The following is a 20,375-nucleotide window of genomic DNA, read 5'->3' on the forward strand; positions in this document are numbered from 1 at the left end:
AAAAACTAGTCACATTGTAGGAGAGGCATGTTTAAGCAATAATTACTATGAAAACATTATGGGGGGATTTAGTGAACTACAAATTCATTCTAAATCCACAGTGTGACATGGGAACTGAAAGTAGCTACTTCAACTGTAGGGTGCATTACCAGAAGAATAGTATCCCAAAAGAGGAAGGTAATAGTCCCACCATACACTGTCATAATTAGAGTATTATATTTAATGCTAGATGAAACATTTTAGAAAATACAACTACATTGATAAACTGATATACGTATGTCTTATATGAACACATGCTGACATATATATATATATATATATACTATATAAGATAACCACTGGATGGAAAATCATGGGATTTAAAGTTCTATTGAAGAAAATAGGGTTCTTCTTTCTCATTGTTCACTTCATTGGTTATAATCCTTTACAACATGAATAATGTTTAATGTGAGGGTATTTGTAGAACCTATATTTGATTGTATACCTCCATGGGTGGGGGGAGAAAGGGGAGTAGAAAATTTGAAATTCAAGGGATTGTGGAAATGAATAGTGTAAACTAAAAGCAAATAAATAATTAAAAACAAAAAGACAATAGGGCTGTTCAACCTGGAGAAAAAAAGAGAAGGAGCAGGAGCATGATAGGTGTCTTCTAATGTTTGAAGGGCCATTAAAAACAAGATAGATTAACATATTCTGCTTTACTTCAGAGAGCAAATCTAGGAAGAATAATAGAAGTTACAAAGAGGCAGCTCATGGCCACATAGAAAGAAAATTCTTTGAACTATTAGAGCTGCCCAAAAATAGAATGGGCTGTCCTTAAAATGGAGTTGGATTTTTCTCACTGGAGATCCTCAAGCAGCTGACCTCTTATTATAGATATTATCAATAGAATTCTAGTTCAGGTGTAAGTTGGACTAAATGATCTCTAAGATCCCTTTCTACTGTGGGATTTCATGATTCTGTAGAATAGCAAGATCTAGGTTATCTCAAAATCTTGGTCTGAAAGATCATCAAGATTTTAGATGAGATAAAAGTTTTCCCAGAAGAATCACATTTCCCAAAGGAAGACTCTTTGATTAAAATAAAAATTAAAATCCACTGAAGAGTTGTCCATTTTTTCCATAGAATTAACTTAATCTCTTTAGACTCAGAATGACTACCAGCCTTCAAGACATATCCCCTTACACTGAAATAGAAGAGAGTAGTGTATTGGGTAGAAGTTGAAAAAAACTGACTTCTAGTGTGAGCTCCATCACTATCTAGTTGAGTGACCTTAAACAAATCATTATAATTCTCTGGACCCTAGAAATTTCTTTATCTAAAAAAATGAAAGGGTTGAACTATATGTTCTCTAAGGTACTTATTGACTTTAAATTTCAATTATTCTATTTCAATTCTCACACCCTGGTCCATATGAGGTCAAACTCATGTGTCCCCAGGAATTGTCTGGAAATGGATTAACCTATAGAATTAGAGGATAATTTGGGGAAAGAAACCATTCACCTTCCTTATTATTATTTCCACCCAGGCTCAACCATATCAGACAAGTCTAATTTCCATTTTCCTAGTCACATTATATTTCTATATTTGAAATCTCTAAATATTACATGAATACAAATTTGAAATGTAATTGAAAGTCTTTGCTAGTTGATCAGGTGGCAAGTAGTTAGACAAATAAAAAACCTGTCAAAGACTGTTGAAGGTGAAATCATTGCCAAGAAAAGGGTGGGAGAAGAGGAAGAAGGGAATTCACATTCTAGGACTTTGTGATTCTAAATTTAGCACTGGAGAATCATCACAGAGAAAGTTGCTTTTATCAAAACTCAATACTCACAAAAGAGATTAAATGGAAAAACTGGAAAGATATAAGCATACTGAGGGATTTCTAATAGAAGATTAAGGAATAGATGAATAGTTGTCTCAAAAGGTCTTTGCTAGAAGTCAAGGGAAAAAATCTATAAATAATTTTATTTTCCATGCTCCAAGACTTGAGTGTTTAAAGAGTAAGACTGCTAGTTTTCCATTAAAAGCCAAAGATAGAAAAACCCCAATGACAAGAGTGATTGTAAATGGAATACACAACAGTACATTTCTAAGGGATCTGAAATGGAAAGACCCTCTCTTCCTACACTGAAACAGTGATTCTGAAGAGATGTGGTACACAAAGACATGACAAGGATCAGGAAAAAGGAAGCCATGTTCCTTCAAGGAGCTGTTGGGAATAGTAGAAAAGAAACAGAAGACTAGCAATATTGATGCAGTAATTATTGTAGTCAGAGAGAGAATAAAACATGATAACATAACCATCCAGAAAAAAGTAGATAAGTGGCAAGAAGGAAATTACATACTCTCCACAAAAAGGGGAGGCAATTTTCTATTCCTTTAAAAACTTAGAGGCAAAGTCAAAATGGCAGGAAGGAATAAACAATCCAAACTCTTCAACATGCCCGTCCAAACAACTTTAAAATAACATGTGAAATTGAATTCTGGAGCACAGCCCACAAAATATCTGAGTGAGACATTTTTCCAACCCAAGACAACTTGGATTCAGAAGGAAAAGTCAGTGACACTGTGATAGGGACTGGCCAGAAGTACAGCATGATGGCAATACCATATGTGGGCTTTGGAGGTGGTGGAAACAGAAGCAGCAGCAGTTTGGGGAGCTCTGAGTGCCCAAAGATGATAAGGGGATTGGAAAAATGGTCAGAAGATGGTCAGAAAAAAATTACTAGAGACTCTTGCGCTAATATTAGACACATGACTGGGTGTCGTTTGGCAATTCCATTGCCTATTACCCAGATATGGTTACAGTTCCAAGGTAGAAAGGAGAACTTGTCATTTCAAGGGAACAGAGCCACCACCTGGGTAAGGACCAGGAGAGCAGGGATCAACCTCCACGCAGATCATACCAACTTGGAAGCAATAAAAACTTACAGACTCCCAGAATGGTTTGTAAAAACAGTAGATGAAAAAGCCTGAAACTTGTGGAAATGATCCCCTCAAAATGGGGTAGAGTTCAACTCTAACATAAATTTCAAAGTAAAAAAAAAATGGGCTGGAAAAGTGAGTAAACAACAACAGCAAAGAGAACCTGACCATAAAAAGCTACTATGGTGAGAAGGAAGTTCAAGACACAAAATTCAGAAGCTGGCATTGATATGAAAACATCTATAAACAAAGCTTCAAAGAAAAATGTAGATTGGACACAAACCAAACAAGAACTATTAGAAGAACTAAAGAAAGAGATTTTTTAAAAGCCAAAAAAAAATTAAATCAAAAAAGAGTGGTAGAGAACAACTGAGAAATGAGGGCAATGCAAGAAAATTATGGGGGGAGGGGAGTAACAGCTTTTTAAAAGAGGCACAAAAAATACCTTAAAGAACAGAATTTGCCAAATAGTAAAAGAAGTACAAAATGTCACTAAAGAAAATAATTCCTTAGAAATTAGAATTGAGCAAGTGGAAGCTATTGACTCCATGAGACATCAAGAAACATTTTTTAAAGTAAAAAAAAAAAAGGGAAAAAATAGAAGAAAATGTGAATGTCTCTGTGGAAAAACAACTGACCTGGAAAGTAGATTGAGAAGAGATAATTTAAGAATTACTGGGCTATCTGAAATCCATGATCAAAAAAGGACCCTAGACATCATATTTCAAGAAATTATAAAGGAAAATTTACCTGATACCCTAAGAATGAGGAAAAAATAGAAAATGAAAGAATCCATTGATCAGATCCTTAAATAAAAACTCCCAGCAATATTTTAGCCAAATTTCAGAGCTCCTAGGAAAAAAAGAAAATATTTCATGTAGCCATCCAAGAAACCATTCAAATAACATGGAGTCACAGACAGGATCACACAAGATCTAGTATCTACCTCTCTAAAGGAAGAAAGGTCTTAGAATATGATATTCCAGAAGAAGAAAGAGAAAAGATTGAAACCAATCTAGTCAGCAAAACTGAGCAAAATACTTCTGAGCAAAAAATAAACATTTAATGAAGCAGAGGACTTTCAAACATTCCTGAAGAATAGATAAGAGCTGAATTAGAAAATTTGACATTCAAACACAAGACTCGAAAGAACCATAAAAAGGAAAACATAAAAGAATAAGCATAAGATACTTAATAAAGTCAAACTGTTTACATTGCTATATGGGGAGATGATACATGAATACCTGAGAACTTTATTATTATTAGAGCAGTTAGAAGTAGTCTACATAGATGGTAGTCATGAATGTGAGTCAAATATATTGGAATGATCTCAAAAAATGGTGGTTTTAAAAAGAGGAATACACTAGAATAAAAGCAAGAAAAGGAAAATGGGGGAAATTATTTCACAAAGAAGAGGTGTACAATAAAGAGTTTTTAAAGTGGAGAGGATACAAGAGTCAGTGGGCAATGTTTGAACTTTATTCTCAGCTAAACAGGTTCAAAGGAAGTAAAGAAAGTATAAAAATCTATCTTGCCCTACAGGGAAGTGGGAGGGGGAAAGGATAAGTGAAAGGAGGAGAGAGTGATGACAGTGGTAGGTTAAGGGAGGTAGTGGTCAGAAGCAAAACAGACTTTTGAGGAGGGAAAGGATAAAAAAAAAAGAGAGAGGATAAATAAAAGAAAATAGCATGGAGGGAAGTACACAGTTATTCATCATAACTGTGAATATGAATGGGAATGACTCACTCATAAAATGGAAGTGGATAGTAGAATGGATTAGAAACCAGAATCCAACAATATGGTGTTTACAAGAAACATATTTGAAACAGAAAGACACAGAGTTAAAATAAGGAGATGAGAAAAATCTATTATGTTTCAGTTGAAGTTAAAAAAAAAAAAGATAGGGGTAGTAAGCATGATCTTAGACAAAGTAAATACAAAACTGGACTCAATTTTATCTAACTAAAAGAGATAAACAGGGAAACTATATTTTGCTAAAAGACACCAGAGACAATGAAGAAATATCAATGCTAAACATATCCACCAAGTGGCATAATATCCAGATTCTTAAAGGAAAAGTTAAATATATTACGGGAGGAAATAGACAGGAAAACTATACTAGTGGGGAACTTCAATTTGCCCCTCTCAAAACTAGATAAATCTAACTATAAAATAAATAAGAAAGAAGGTAGTAGACTAATAGAATTTTAGAAAGGTTAAATATAATAGACTTCAAGAGGAAATTGAATGGGAATAGATAGGAGTGTGCCCTTTTCTCAACTGTATATAATACTGTCACAAATATTGACCATGCATTAGGGCGGCTAGGTGATACAGTAGATAGAGGTCTGGGCTTGAAGTCAGGAAGACTCATATTCCTGAGTTCAAATCTGGCCTCAGGTACTCACTGTGTGATCTGAAACAAGTCATTTAATCCTGTTTGCTTCAGTTTCTTCCTCTGGAAAATGATCTGGAGAAGGAAATGGCAAGACACTCCAGTATCATTCCCAAGATAACCCCAAATGAGTCATGAAGAGTTGGACATGACTGAAAATGACTGAACAAAAACAACATTAGGGCATTTAAAAATTCCAAATGGATGCAGAAAAGCAGAAATGTCAAATGTACCCTTTTCAGACCAAAATGCAATAATATTTGTATTCTGTAAAGCATCTCACAAGTATAGATTTCAAATTAGAAACTAAACAATCTAATCCTAAAGAATGAATGAATTTATGGGTCAAACCATAGAAATAATCAATCATTTCATTAAACATATTGACAACAATGAGAAACCATAGCAAAATTTGTGGGATGTTGCCAAAGTATACTTATAGGACAAAAAGATTTATTTCTAAAAGTAGGATAATGTTTACATCGGTAAAAATAGAGAAATAGCAAATCAATGGATTGGGTTTTTTTGTTTGTTTGTTTTTTGGGTTGTTTTTTTTTTTTTTTGCTTTTTGGAGGGGCAAGATAGGGCAGTTGGGCTTAAGTGACTTGCCCAAGGTCACACGACTAGTTTTGTGTTAAGTGTTTGAGGCCGGATTTGAACTCCAGTCCTCCTGACTCCAAGGGCCGATCCTCTATTCACTGTGCCACCTAGCTGCCCAAATCAATGGATTGTTCATGCAACAACAAGAACAATAAAAACTAGAAAAAGGAAAAATTTTAAATCCTCAATTAAATATCAAATTAATAATACTGAAAATCAAAGGAGAGTAGCAGCTAGGTGGGACAGTGAATAGAGCACTGGCCCTGGAGTCAGGAGGACCTGAGTTCAAATCCAGCCTCAGACATTTGACACACTAACCCTGTGACTTTGGGCAAGTCACTTGACCCCAAGTGCCCTCCAAAAAGCAAAAACAAAAAACAAATGTTTTATTACACAAATATGTTTTGATACCTAAACCAGGGAGAGCAAAAACAGAGAAAGAAAACTATAGATTGTTTTATCCTAGTGAATATTAATGCAAAAAAATTTAACAATAACAAGGAGATTAATGAATATCTCACTAGAACCATACACTATGACAAGGTGGGATTTATACCAGAAATGCAAGACTGGTTCAATATTGGGGAAATTATCACATAATTGACTATATAAATAACAAAAACCACAAAAATCATGTGATTATATCAATAGATTCAGAAAGGCTTTTGACAAAATACAATAATCCTTACTATTAAAAACACTAGAAAGCATAGGAATCAATGGAAATTTCCTTTAAATGATAAGTAGTATTTATCTAAAACCAAGAGCAAACATTATCTGTAATGACAATAAGCTACAGGCCTTTCCAATAAAATCAGGGATGAAGGAAGAATGTTTATTATCACCATTATTATTCAGTATTGTACTAGAAATGCTAACTATAGAAATAAGACAAGAAAAATAATTTGGAGGAATAAAAATAAGCAATGAGGAAAGAAAATTATCACTCCTTACAGACAATATGATGGTATACTTAGAAGACCCTAGAGAATCAATTGAAAAACTAGTGGAAACAATTAACAACTTAATCAAAGTTGCAGGAAATAAGATAAACCCACAAATCATCAGCATTTATATATATTGCCAATAAAACCCAACAGGAAGAGGTAAAAAAGATAAATTCCATTTTAAATGACAGAAAACAATATAAAACATTTGGAGTCTACCCAATAAAAAAAAAACCCAGGGACTATATGAACACAATTACAAAACACTTTTCACAGAAATAAAGTCAAATCTAAACAAATGGGGAAATATTAACTGCTCATGTGTAGGCCAAGCCAATTTATGCTACCTAAATTGATTTGCTTATTCAGTGCCATTCCAATAAAACTACCTAAGAATTATTTTATAGAGCTAGAAAATAAAATAACAAAATTCACTGCAAGAGCAAAAGGCCCACTTAGATGACACAACCAATCAGCAGTATTCTTTAGCAACTTAGTATAGAGAAGTATAGATTTCACATAAGAAAGAGAAGTAGGAAAGAGACAGATCAGTCAAGGGAAAAAAGGAGAGTATTCAGCTTCCAGGTGGCAAGATTTAGGATCAGAATAAGAAAATATTCCTTGTTCAAGGGCCAGAGACAAGGGGGAAAGACCAAATATTTTTACAATTGTGAAAGCAGCCCTTTTAGGCAAAATTTCAAGGTTTTTTATCCAAGGATAACTATATATATATATATATATATACAATTACAAAATTACAAAATATATACAATTACAAAATACAAAAACGATATATATATGTATATATATACAACTATGGATAAGACTATCTACTTTCCCATACCCTTCCATATAGCTAGAGATTTTCTAATATTAACCACTAGGCTTTTAGGGGATTTCTACACTGTCAGTGCATCAAGATGTCATGAAATAATTGTTATTCATATTTTTCCCCAAAAAATCATCATTTCTGATTTGATAGTTTTGAAGTAGAACTTCAGAACTGTTTTATTCTTATTTGTCTTATAATATTTGGAAAATATTTTATATTGTCTTGTAATAAGACTTGGAATATGTTTTCAAGTGGTAATAATTTACAATTCTTCAAACGTATTCCTATTGTTTGACTAGTCACATTCTTATTGATGAATATAATCATTTTTTAAAATCGGTGAAATCCAGGGGTCCCTTAGCAGTGTGGGGAATTTAAGAAGAGAGAAATATTCTATCTCTTAAGAAAAGCCCAAAAGCTGAGTCTGCTTAATGAAGTGCCAATGCACTGGTCAAACTTTACTCCTTTTTCTCCAATTTCTGTATTCCAGGGGGCCAAGATTGTTTGAGGAAAAGAGAAACCTCAATCAGGATTCCTTTCTTTTGTGTTTTATCTGTTCTGCCTTTCATGACTTACCACATGTTGTTAGATATCTCTTCCAGCAAATGCATGTGACCCAAAATTGAGGCCGATTTTAATCAATTAATATCAAAACTAGAGTTACTTGTATCCCAATCTTGTTTGTTTTATATAATTAAAGCTCTAATTTTTTGTTGATTAATTCTTGAGATTAAATGTGACTGTTTGAGTGAGAAGTTATATAACCATGAAGTTAGAATTTCCATAGAAATTTTAATAAAATGTCTCATTATATAATATTTAAAGTATATGCTTATATGCATGTATATTTATGTTGTGTTTAAAGTGAATAGATCAGCCTTAGAGAGTGGAAGACTTGGGTTTAAATCATGCTTCTGCTATTTACTATGTGACTGTAGGAAAATACAGCACCACATGTAGGCTATATTCATAGATGTATATGTAGCTCTCAGTCATTTAAAAAGAACTGATTTCATTATTTAAGAAAGGATGCTCCTGTTTCCAAATTTAATACCTTTCTCAATTTCATCCACAAACTGGACCTAAATAGACTTCACATAGATTAAGCCATCTCATTTCAAAAACTCTAGTCTGAGTATATTTTAGGAAGTAGAGTGCAAGACCTTTAGACTTCCTGGGTGTTGAGTCCTAATTTTAAAACTCCAGACCTTGCAAAAAATTTCTGACAAGATCATTTCATGTAAACTAAAGATATTATTTAAATCATGTTTCAGTTTCCCTTAGGAAATAACCTTTTCAAATAGACTAACACATGATAAAAGTTGGAAATGTACATTTTTCCCACTCTTTGAAGTATGTAAATTAAAATATAGCCTATGCCATCATAGCAATAACAATGGTTGAAAATCATGAAGGAAGAGAACTTTGATGGGAAGACACAAAATTGGCACAGACGTTACATATTTTGATTTATTCCTCAAAGCTATTTAAAGAGTCTCAAAATGCTCCACTGATATTATTGGTGGAACTGGTTTTGTGTGGCAAGATGATTCCAACCCCTGGGTATATTTTAATGGGGTGTCGAATTGGTTGAGGAAAACAGAATAGAATGTGAGAGAAAGAGAGATGGGGGGGAGCATCAGTCAACTTTGTGTGTGCTAGGTGAGAGTAGAATACTGGAAAATGAATTGATGAAGGAAGGGCATGTAAGTGCAGATCCTCATAACTGATTCTTTGTGGGGTGTGAGAAGAGTAAATTCTATGGCTAGGCAGAAGATTACCCATTGCTACAAGTGGCCAAAGAGATTGTTGGCATGGAGTCCTCTATCCATCCGCACAGTGATACTAGCTTTCGGGCAACTATAATGACTCAATCATAGCTGAAGGAGATAACTGATGAGCATAGTTCTAAACTCCCAAGCGATCTCTTCATGGAAAAAGGAGACTGCTTAGGGGGAAGACAATAGATCCAGAGTTTGGATGTGAATGTACTTATTAAATTGTGAGAAATACTTAAGAATAAATGTGTAGCTAGGTCCCACAAATAATACCAAACCCAGGTCCTCTGACTCTAACCACAGTCTCTGACCACTAGAGCATGCTGTGTATTCTCAAAGGTATGTATGACAGAGAAGATGAGCCAGTCTCATAAGAGAGAGTAGATGGACAGTTTGAGTGCTTCACTGATTCTGCCAAATTATTAAAATGAACTAGAGGAAATGGCTTGATTGGCTACTCTGTGGGGGATTTAAGTAAAGGGATGAGCATGAATCATACAGGATAAGAATTCTTGGAAGGATAGTGATCTGTACTGGTAGAAAGTAATAATTGTACCAGTAAGCTTATAGATCCATCTAGGTTTCAAAGTAGTAATAGCTCTCATTTACATATCACATTACAGTTTGGAAAATGCTTCCTCAAAACAACCTTGTGTGGTAGATTACCATATCTAAATTCCCAGGGAGAAAACTATCCCATTAAACCCAGCCCTCATTCAACTATATCTTTACTATTATACTTGGTTCTGAATACCAGAATCTGAGACTCATCAGTGAGAGAGAGGGTGTAAACAGGAGACTAATCTGCATCACAAAAAGACTCAAAACTATGCAATACAAGGATCTGTATTGTCTAGAGAAAACTTAAGGGGAAAATATGTCTGTCACCAACTATAGATCACTGATCTTAACATCTAATCTTGACAAAATTCCAGGACATATCTTTGAAGAGATGCTTTGTGAGTATTGTTTAAAGGAAATGATGATCACTAAAAACCAAGATGACTGTCAGCAACAACCTAACCCTTTCATGACAAACTATACTGACAGGGCAACTAGGTGGTGCAGTTGATATAGTGCCAGGCCTGGAGTCAGGAAAACTCATCATCCTGAGTTCAAATCCAGTCTCAGAGACTTCCTAGCTTCATGACCCTGGGCAAGTCACTCATTCCTGTTTGCCTCAGTTTCCTCATCTGTAAAATGAATTAGAGAAGGAAATGGCAAACCACTCTAACATCTTTGCCAAAAAAAAAAAAAACCTTAAATGAGCTCACAAAGAGTTGGACATGACTAAAATGACTGAATAACAACAAACTATACTGACAAAGCAAGGGAATGCTATAGATACAATATACACATAGATCTCATTGAAGCATTTGACAAATTCCTTCCTGTTACCCTTGTAAACAAGACAGAGAGATGTAGGTTAGGTTCATTCAAAACTGGCTAAATTACCTATAAAATATGAGCTCCAAAGGGGATAGAGACTATCTTCATTTTTTTTCTTTGAATCCCCAGCACCTAGAACACTGGTTTGCAAATAAACTCCTAATAAATTTATATTGAATTGAACTTGATTGAATAGCATTTGTCCATTAATTGGTGATGTTAAGTTAGAGGAGGATATCTAATGGAGTGTCTTATAAGTTTTTCTTTGGCCCTGTGCTGTTGAACATTAGCATCGTCAATTTAGTACTTCAGAAGACATACTTGCCAAATTTGCTTAAGAAATAAAGTTGTCTTTGCTGAGAGTTAGTATCCATAAGATTTTAACAGGCTAGAAAAAATAGCCAAATTGAATGAAATTTTAATATGAAAGAATGAAAATGTTTATAGTTGAACTCAATTTCCTAAGTATAAGACAGGGAAGGTATAGCTAAACAATGGTCAAAAGAAGATTTATGAATTTTATGCAAAGGATTGTCAGCTCAATATTTTACAAAAACATGATATAGGAACGAAAAAAATAAAATGTGTCCCAGGTTGCTTTAGAGAGGCATTATATCCTGGGGAATCATAATCATGAATTCTACCACAGTGAGAACAAATTTGGCATACTGTGGGTACCATATTTTTAAAAGGACATCAACAACCTGAAACATGGTCAGAAGAGACCTGCCAGGACAGTGAGAGAACAGAAGGATATGCTAGATAAGGACTGCTTAAGGGAGCGAAGAATATGTAGCCTGGAAAAGAGAAGATTTAAGGGAGAAAAGCTATCTTCAAGTAATGGAAAAGATAAGTCTTGCTCTGCTTGTCCCAAGAAGACACAATTCAGAGCAATAGATGAAAGGTTCAGAGAGACAGATCTATGTTTGATACAAGGGGGGAAATCTCATAACACTTAAAGCTAATTAAAAAAAAAAAACCAAAGTAACAGTGAATAGAGCACCAGCCCTAGAATCAGGAGGACCTGAATTCAAATCTGTCCCCAGACACTTGACATACTCACTAACTGTGTGACCTTGGGCAAGTCACTTAACCCCAGTTGCCTTGCCTTCCACCCTCCAAAAAATTACCAGAATGAGTTATCTTAAATAAGGGGTTCTTAATTTAGGGGCCATGAACTTCATTCTTCTCCAGCCTGCATTCCTGTCTTTCTCCAGACTTCCTCTATAATGCTCTAGAAACCTTCTCACCCTGAAAACTCAAATGACCTCTATACTTCACAAACTGGAAGTACCCTACACCCCTTTGACCTCTCCCTCTGACTGGTCAGTTCTTCTCAGAACCTTCATTTTTAAGAAGAATGCCCAGACCAGCTATGTCTTCCTTTCTTTCCAGACTGCACTCCTGAATCTCCTAGACTTACTCCCCCATGCCAGATACCTTCATATCTTCCCTTCCCCAGCCAGCATTTTTTGTTAATAAAATAAAATGTGACTGGAACATAGTAAGTGATTAATAAATGTTGTCACCTTGTTGACTTAACTTTTTTTTGGAGGGGGAGTGGGGCTAACTGTATTAAAATAGAACTGATTTCCTTTATAATATATGTATTTTCTGTATTTAAAATCATGATTCCAAGAACTGATGCATAGGCTTCCAAGGGAATCAATGACATAAAAAAGACAAGAATCTGTGCTTTAGGGAATAGTGAGAAGAACCCTTTCACTTGAGATCAAGTGAATATTTTTTTAAACTTAAATACTAAAACTTGAATACACAATAAGTAAAGAAAAAGAAACATTATAAACTTAAATACAAAATAAGAAAAGAAAAAAAGCATTGCCATGTGCAAAGCAGAATATAAGGGAGAAGTCAAAATATATAACAATAAGTTGCCATTTCAAGAAAGCCTATATAATAAATACCATATATTGTATTCAGAACTGTCCATCTTTTCTTTGCTTCCTTGTAAGTTTTCTGTTCTCTGCTGTGCACTTTTTACTTTGCTCTTTTTTCCTCCTTCCTTCCCCCTCTCCCCCAAGAAGGGAGAGGAATACACATATATGCATATATATACATATATAAAAACATGCACATATATACATACATATATACCTCTATATACACACATATACTTAGGATCAAGTAAATATTGAATAACTGTTTATTAGGAATATTGTTCAGGTACAAATTAGATTAAATGGCCTCTGAGCTACATTTCATGAGATTCTGTAATTGTGAAACAATGAAAGTCTAGTGAGACAATTTTGGTGGAAGACCACACAGTCAAGCACTTCAGCCTTGTCTTCCTCCACCTCTTTTCTCGTAGCCTCATTTATTATTCACTATTTCATAAAAGGTATAATAGTAGATTCAGTTAGTCAGTCAGTCAACAAGTCTCACTAGTACATTTACTATGTACCAAAAACTGTGCTTCCTCATGGTACCTTTTCGTTCCTTACCTTGAAATAATTCCTAACCTTGAATTAAAATCATATACAACTTACCCTATAATCACATAGCTCACAATATACTGGCATCCACTGTGATTTTATATGTAACAAATTTCTGGAAAAACTTATTGAACTGAACCAAATCATCCAGATTTACCACAGATATCTGTCCAAGGCACTTCATCACTGTGTCCAAACTTTCCTCCCTCAGATGACATAGAAATAATTAATGGTCTCCCATGGGAAATACATCCCCCAAGTCTGATTCCAGTGAAACAAATGTCCTCCTTTGACCCAGGCTGGAAATCAACATTCCTAGTAAAGAAAAAAAAGTTACAGTAGTTGCTGCCAAGATACCAAAGGTACCAAAACTGATAAATTGACTTAAATATTCAGCTTATTAAATTTACATCAAGTGCTTCTTACAGGGGAAAGAAGTTAATTTCCAGAAAAACTCAATTATTAACTATCATCAATAGGATTTAGTAGTTTAATTCAGTCATTTTGCTTCAGGGATCAGGCCTACTAATTACCAATATGTATAAGTGCCTGTTTGACATAAAAAGAAGCCTTGATTAAGAAAAAGAGATAATAATTAACCGAATTCATTCTTTATTCTCAAATAATTGATTAAAGAGGCAAACAAACAATAAAGCATGTTATATCCATTTACCACTTCAGAATCAACTCCCCAACATATTTGAGAATCTTGGAATAATATAGATTGAATTGCTTTTAAGGAGAACTATTCCTTTCTCCTTGGGGTGACTTTCCTTTTACATACAGTTTGTTGAATAGGTCCATTAAAGAATAAGAAATATTTTTTCTTCCTTTTAAGGCTGTTTATCAACGTTAAAAGTGAAATCCATGTTTCCTTTAGTCAATTCAATGTTCAAACATGTACCTCTTTTGAATTCAACTAGCAAACATTTATTAAATACTTATATGTAGAGAATTATTGGAAGTATAATTTTTGTTCAAGACATTGCCCCTGCCCTCATAGAACTTCCAATCAAAAAATGGAATATGATGTGTACACAGCTAATAATACTACAAAATAACATGTGATGAATTAATTAGTTGGAAAACAAATTAGCTATGAAGTGGTCAGGAGGACAGAGCAGTGTGGGTGGAAGGGATTAGGGAAAGAACCGTGGAATAAGCAGCATCTGAATTGAAATTAAAATATGAACAGGAACACAATAGATGAAGGAGTTGTAATGGAAGACAGGGCAAGAAGAATGTATTGAGTACTTAGTATGTGCCAAGCACTGTGCTAAAAAGCTGGGTGTACCAATACAAGTAAAAATAAGACAATCTCCACCCTCAAGGTGCTAAAGGGAAGGGAACACACAAAACAGAGATGAAAAATGGGAGGGGATGTGAAAGGAACTTATTTGTAGGGAACTCTTATGCTTTTACAAGCAATTCAACAATGGACCACATATCTTTATCATCCCAAATTAGCTGAAAAAGACAGAGAATAGAAGATCTCATTCTAATTGCTATTTGTTCATTCTGAAAAGAAATTTGATTTGTAAGAACAAAATGCAGCCTTACAGGCTGTTTCACAAAAAAGTGTACCATCCATATATCAAGATCATTCAGGATTCCTTGGATGAAATTATTATTATTATTATTATTATTAGCTTACAGTTTGAAAAACACTATTTTTTTATTCATTTGTTTCTCACAACAACTCTATGAGGTAAACATTTCTCTCTGTCTTCCCAGTTTTCCCTTTCTAACCTTCCCCAATGCCTGGGAATGCTAAATTTCACTCTGCTGAGGTTTTATATGTATAAATATATACTTGTTTTATATATATATATATACTATATAAAGTATATACTTGGCAGTATATACTGCCAAGATTTTTATGTAGGACACCTCTTTGGAAACAGGTTTGGAAAGAAATTGTGGTTTACTTCCAAACAACAAGTTCAATCCTAACAATATTCTTCATTTCTCACTGTTCTTTAGCAATTCACTTAGGATTTTGTCTTTTTTAATTGCTGGTTATTATGGCAGTAAGACATGTGATTTTAGTTGGTGGTATTACCTAATCCACTTAAGCAGCTGCTCCTCAACAGCTGGGAAGAAAATCAACACCTTCTATTCTCTGAGACAATTTCTGAATCTTCCCAGCCCAAAGTAACTAAAATCTTTATTAAAAGTTCTTTGATTTCCAGGTTCCATAAATGTTGTCATAAGTTGTAGCAGTTACAGAAAAGAATAAAGTATAAGATAAAATGGAATTTTGCTCCCAATAGGAGAGGGAGAAAATTCTAAAAGTATCCCTTTGACATCAGTAGATTTCCATCATCCTCACCTACTTTCTAGTAACAAGGAATATTGTTATATTATTTATTTGAGTAAAGTGGGTTTTTAAGGGGAGATTAAAGGAGGATCATAGATTTCTTAAAACAAAACTAATGATTATGCTTATCTTTCTGTAAAATCTCAAAATATATCCCTCTTTTGTCCTTTCCCCTACCTCCAAGGTTCTAAAGGATAGTCATACTTAAAAAAATATAAAATGAAATAAATCATGGTCAGTGATAGCATTATAGGAAAAAAAAGCTTCTACTGACCAACTGGTAGTTACCAGATTCATTGACATGATCTTGTTCATTGTTAATAACTTTTTTACTTGTAGAATTAGAAAATCTCATTAATGGAAGGTAGTTCAAGATTATTTGAGAATCCCCTTCTTAACATCCACTACAAATGATCACATAGCTTTCACTTGAAAACTTTAAGTGAAATGGAACATGGTATCTCTTTGAGACATCCCATTTGATGGAAGCATTTTTTTATTTCATTATATCAAATCTAAATCTGCATCTCTAATACATGTGGCACAACCTAGAGGCCCTTCATCATCCTGATCACTGCCCTACCTATAAATGTCCTTAAAATGCAGTCTCAGAACTTGAGAAAGTAAACAAAGTATGGCCTTACAAGGGCAAGTAATATGATGTCCATCAACATCCTTCTTATGAATGATTTGATGTACAATTCAACCTTAGTTTGGGGGCCATTCCATATTAGTCTGTTGAATTATATTGAGTTTGAAGTTCACTGACTCCAAGTTTGAAATCCAATAAAACCTAAAAGTCACTCTACTGATTGTTTTTCAAATATTAAATTCCAGGTTAAACATCCCCCCACCCCGTTTTCATCAACTATCGAATATGGCATTGCCTCTTTACCATACTGGTTGCTTTCCCTCCTTTGCCTGACATAGTTGAAAAACAGCACTTTCTCCCTATTAGTTCATTTCTACTTAGGGTGATAACTTGCAGCCTGCACAATGTATCTAGCTATTCAAAATTTAAAACCAACAGAAACTGGCCATCTATCCCGGTATACTCTGATCATTATTTTTTCTATCCACTTCTATAGTAATGTTCCATTTGCATCCACTTACCTAGAAATGAAAATTTGATGGTCATCCTATTTTTTCCCCAACTGAGAGGGAGATGTTTCTTTAAAATATGCCTATAGAAGTCACTAGATTCTTTTCTACCATGATTTCTAGAGTTTCATTTTTCATTGAGGCCTGAGTAGAGTAGCTCATTGATGAGGTAAGCAGATAAAGGCTAAAGTATTATTCATACAGTTACCCTTAAGATTTCTCATCTTAAGACCAATAACTATTCCTCTTAGTGTGACTTAAACATAACATTTAAAGTGGGAAATGGCAAGAGTCAGAAAAAAAATAATTATTTATATTTGTGTTCTGAATATTTTTGTCCATGTTCTGTCTGCTGTGTCATATCCACATAACTTTCTATGACAGGAAAAATAATTTCTAATCTTCCCAACAGAGGGATAATTTTATTGATCTCTACTTTATTTAAGATTTTCTTCATGATTCAGCAGATCAGATAATGTTACAGTTCTTTTGGCTACCTAACATTTAGTGAAGGGTTTATGGAGTTAAAATTATGTATCATAGTTTATAGCAGTCATGGGATTTTATTTCAGCACCAAGGAGAGTGCCCTGATGTTTTCTAAACCTTTTCAAACCAAGACTGTAGCATTCAAAACAGCATGTAAACTAGGATATATGCATCCCAGTTTACATACATATTATATATAAGCTTATATTAAAGAAATATTTTAATAGGATCCCAAGAAAAACATCTCATTCATATAAACATTTCATTTTAGTAAAATGATAGAGTGAATTTGTACAGTCCCAACGAAGTTATGCTTGTAAATATATTTTTTACCTGCTTGTAAAAATAAGTTGCATATTATTCATTCTATTTTCTTTGGAACTACCTTTCATTATATGTACATTTTGCTATACTTGAGATCATTTTTTCCTACTTAGACCTCAGTAGAATGAATGATTAAGGGAGTTAACATTAAAATTCCAATTTAATATGACCTGCCCTTAATAATAATAACTCAAATTCACATAGTTCTTTAAGACTTATAAAGTTTTTCATTGCAACTGCTCTGAATAAAATGGTGTATATATTATTTATCTCTATTTTACAGATATAGGAAGAAGGTCAGAGAGAATAAGTGGCATAACAAAGGTCAGAAAACTACTAAATGTTGTCAAATCTGGAGTTCAGAAATAGGTCTCTCCTAACACAAGATCCAGTACTTTTCCCTACTATGCCACACTACCACTAATGCAAAGGTACTTTGTATCTCTAACCCAAGAAGTGCCCTTGGACCTTTCACTTTAACAAACCCTTCTCCGACTAAAGCAAAATTTCTAGAGCCAGTGAAAGTATGCCTCAGAGAAGGCTTTTGGTCACTCTCACTTTACCTTTCACTCTGTGTGGAAATTAATCAGCCTACTTGATCCCTTAGAAATCTCTAAGATTGAAAATGATAGGATCATAGATTTGGAGCTGGAAGGAACTTTGGAGATCATCACTTCCAATTCCTTCATTTTACATATTAGGAAACTGATGCCCCAAAGGGACTAAGTGACTTGTCCAAGCCATCACAGCAATTATCTGTGCTAGAGTTTTAACCCATGTATCCAGAGCTCTAAATCTTCTAAAATAATGTTTCTTGAATGCCACTTGTCCAACAGTTTAGAAATCCTATTCCCTTACTCTACAGGAAAGGCAAACACCATACATAGAGTTAGTTATCCCATCACTGAGTGGACCTCTGAGGAAATGAATGCCATTGTAAGACTCCTGATTCAGTCTAGTCTTACCAAAAAACAAAGAACTATAAAGCAGTGTCTGATTTTTTCCATGGTACCACTAAAGACAGAAAGACTGTAAAATTATTAAAAATGTGTCCTAGAGGACAAGACCCAACTACATAGAGATATATGTATGTGAGTGCATGTATGTGTGAATATATCTATATATATATACATATACATCTGTGTGTTTCATAAATATATGCATACATGTATAATGTATACATGCATAAATACATAGATATATTATATATATAGTTTATAGGTCAAAATCCACAGTTTAATAATAAAAGTTTCTCTTTCTAAAAGCAGCAATCTGGACAATCCAAGTATCCAATTGTCACTATATTCATAAACATCTAAATTATTCTGTCCCTTTGATCAAATCTCATATCTGTGCAATAAAACATGTGTGAACAATGTCAAGTCTCCTTTTCCCCCCAGGTAGGCAAAGACCAGCTCTCAGTTCCAAGAGGCTTCTCATGTTAAGGCACCAAACATTCTACATGGACTGTACTATTAAGCCCCCTAAAATGGGGGGAGCTGCCTGAGAAGAACTGATTTCCATTTCAAACTGCATTTTGGCACTTTGTACTCCAGCACCATTGGCAGATCAATATTTAATGCTTGGAGATTCTGGCTCTGCAGGAGTCATGTCAGGGGACCTCCAGAGCCAATCTGCTTGGACTGAGAAGTGATAATTATTCATGGGCTCCTGCCTCCTGCTCTTTCTCTTCCACAGCCCCACTCTGCAGACTCAGTGCCTTATTCAGTCTTCTCTCTCTCTCTCCGCTGCTGTAGCTGGACCCCTTTGCCTTCCCCACCTCTGAGCATCCATCCGCACATCTCTACAATGGCTAAAACAGCAATGGGTAAGAAATACGTTTTTACTCCTTTAGCTTTTTCCTGAAGACGATGGCACAGACTGTCCCTTGGATTTTTAAAAGAGTTTGGCGTGGTTTATAAAGAAAAATATGCTATTGGTAATACCAAGTACTAGAAGCTAGGAAAGAGAGCAGATGGAGAACTGACAGCCCTGGGTGCGGTGAGGGAGGGTGGAGAGGGGAGTCTTTTGAAATCCCATCAAAGAATTACTCCAGAGTCATAGAAGCAGGTAAGTTGGTCTCCCACCCACAAAGGTTTTGTTTAGTCCTGATAGCCCCTCCATGCTTAAGGGGGAGAAAAGTTATATCAACCACCTCTCTCTTAAATGTAGGGAAGCACGATATAAAAAAGCCAGAAACTGGAGTTATGAGAAAGCTTTATACTGCCAGTCTAACGTTCTTCTTTTTTTTCCAGTTTTCCCCCTAGTAAACCAGAAGAAATGAGAAGGGGGAGGAAGGGTGGCGAAAAGAAAGGAAGAGGGGAATAATCCAAAGTCAAACTGATTCCAACTCTGCGGTTGGAGGTTGGGTGGGAAAAAGGAGAGAGAATAGGACGAAATAATTCATTTTAACTAGTTAGCTAACCCGCTAGTATTGGAGAAGGGAGCAGCCTCTCCTTTGTTTTGGGGGAGGGGAGACTAGTAAAAAGGGGAAGAAGTAAAGAACAGTAGAAAGGGTGTGGGGAGGTGGGGGGTGGGAGGGTGCCGGGTGGAGAGCTGCAGGGGTGGGGTTGGGGAGGAGAAGGATGGAGGGAGGGTGGTTCAGATGAAGATTACGTTGGGTTTCTTTGTGTGAGGCTGAGTGTTCCTGTGGGGAGGGCACCTGCAGAGCTCAGTGCCACACACTCCAGCAGCCCAGCACAATGCAGACAGACCCCACCCATCTGCTTGAGACTGCTGCTGCTGCTTCCTCGTCCTCTTCCTCCCAGAAGCGCTAGGGCGCTCTCTCTCTCTCTCTCTCTCTCTCTCTCTCTCTCTCTCT

At 35.1% G+C, this 20,375-nt stretch overlaps 1 protein-coding gene across 1 annotated transcript in view; it reads left to right on the plus strand.

Annotated features, from left to right (window-relative positions):
- The first annotated feature begins 19,226 nt into the window (after positions 1 to 19,226).
- Positions 19,227 to 20,375, plus strand: part of STMN2 (stathmin 2) — an 80,243-nt gene continuing 79,094 nt past the window's right edge. The window contains exon 1 of the mRNA XM_069100162.1: positions 19,227 to 19,382. Coding sequence (XP_068956263.1) covers positions 19,364 to 19,382 — 19 coding nt within the window. The 5' untranslated portion in view covers positions 19,227 to 19,363. The remainder of the gene's footprint in view (positions 19,383 to 20,375) is intronic.

This window comes from Petaurus breviceps, unplaced genomic scaffold (genome assembly GCF_028583685.1).
Source record: "Petaurus breviceps papuanus isolate PSGF00001 unplaced genomic scaffold, PetGlider_PUasm1.0 38, whole genome shotgun sequence".
In the NCBI taxonomy this organism is placed as follows: domain Eukaryota; kingdom Metazoa; phylum Chordata; class Mammalia; order Diprotodontia; family Petauridae; genus Petaurus; species Petaurus breviceps.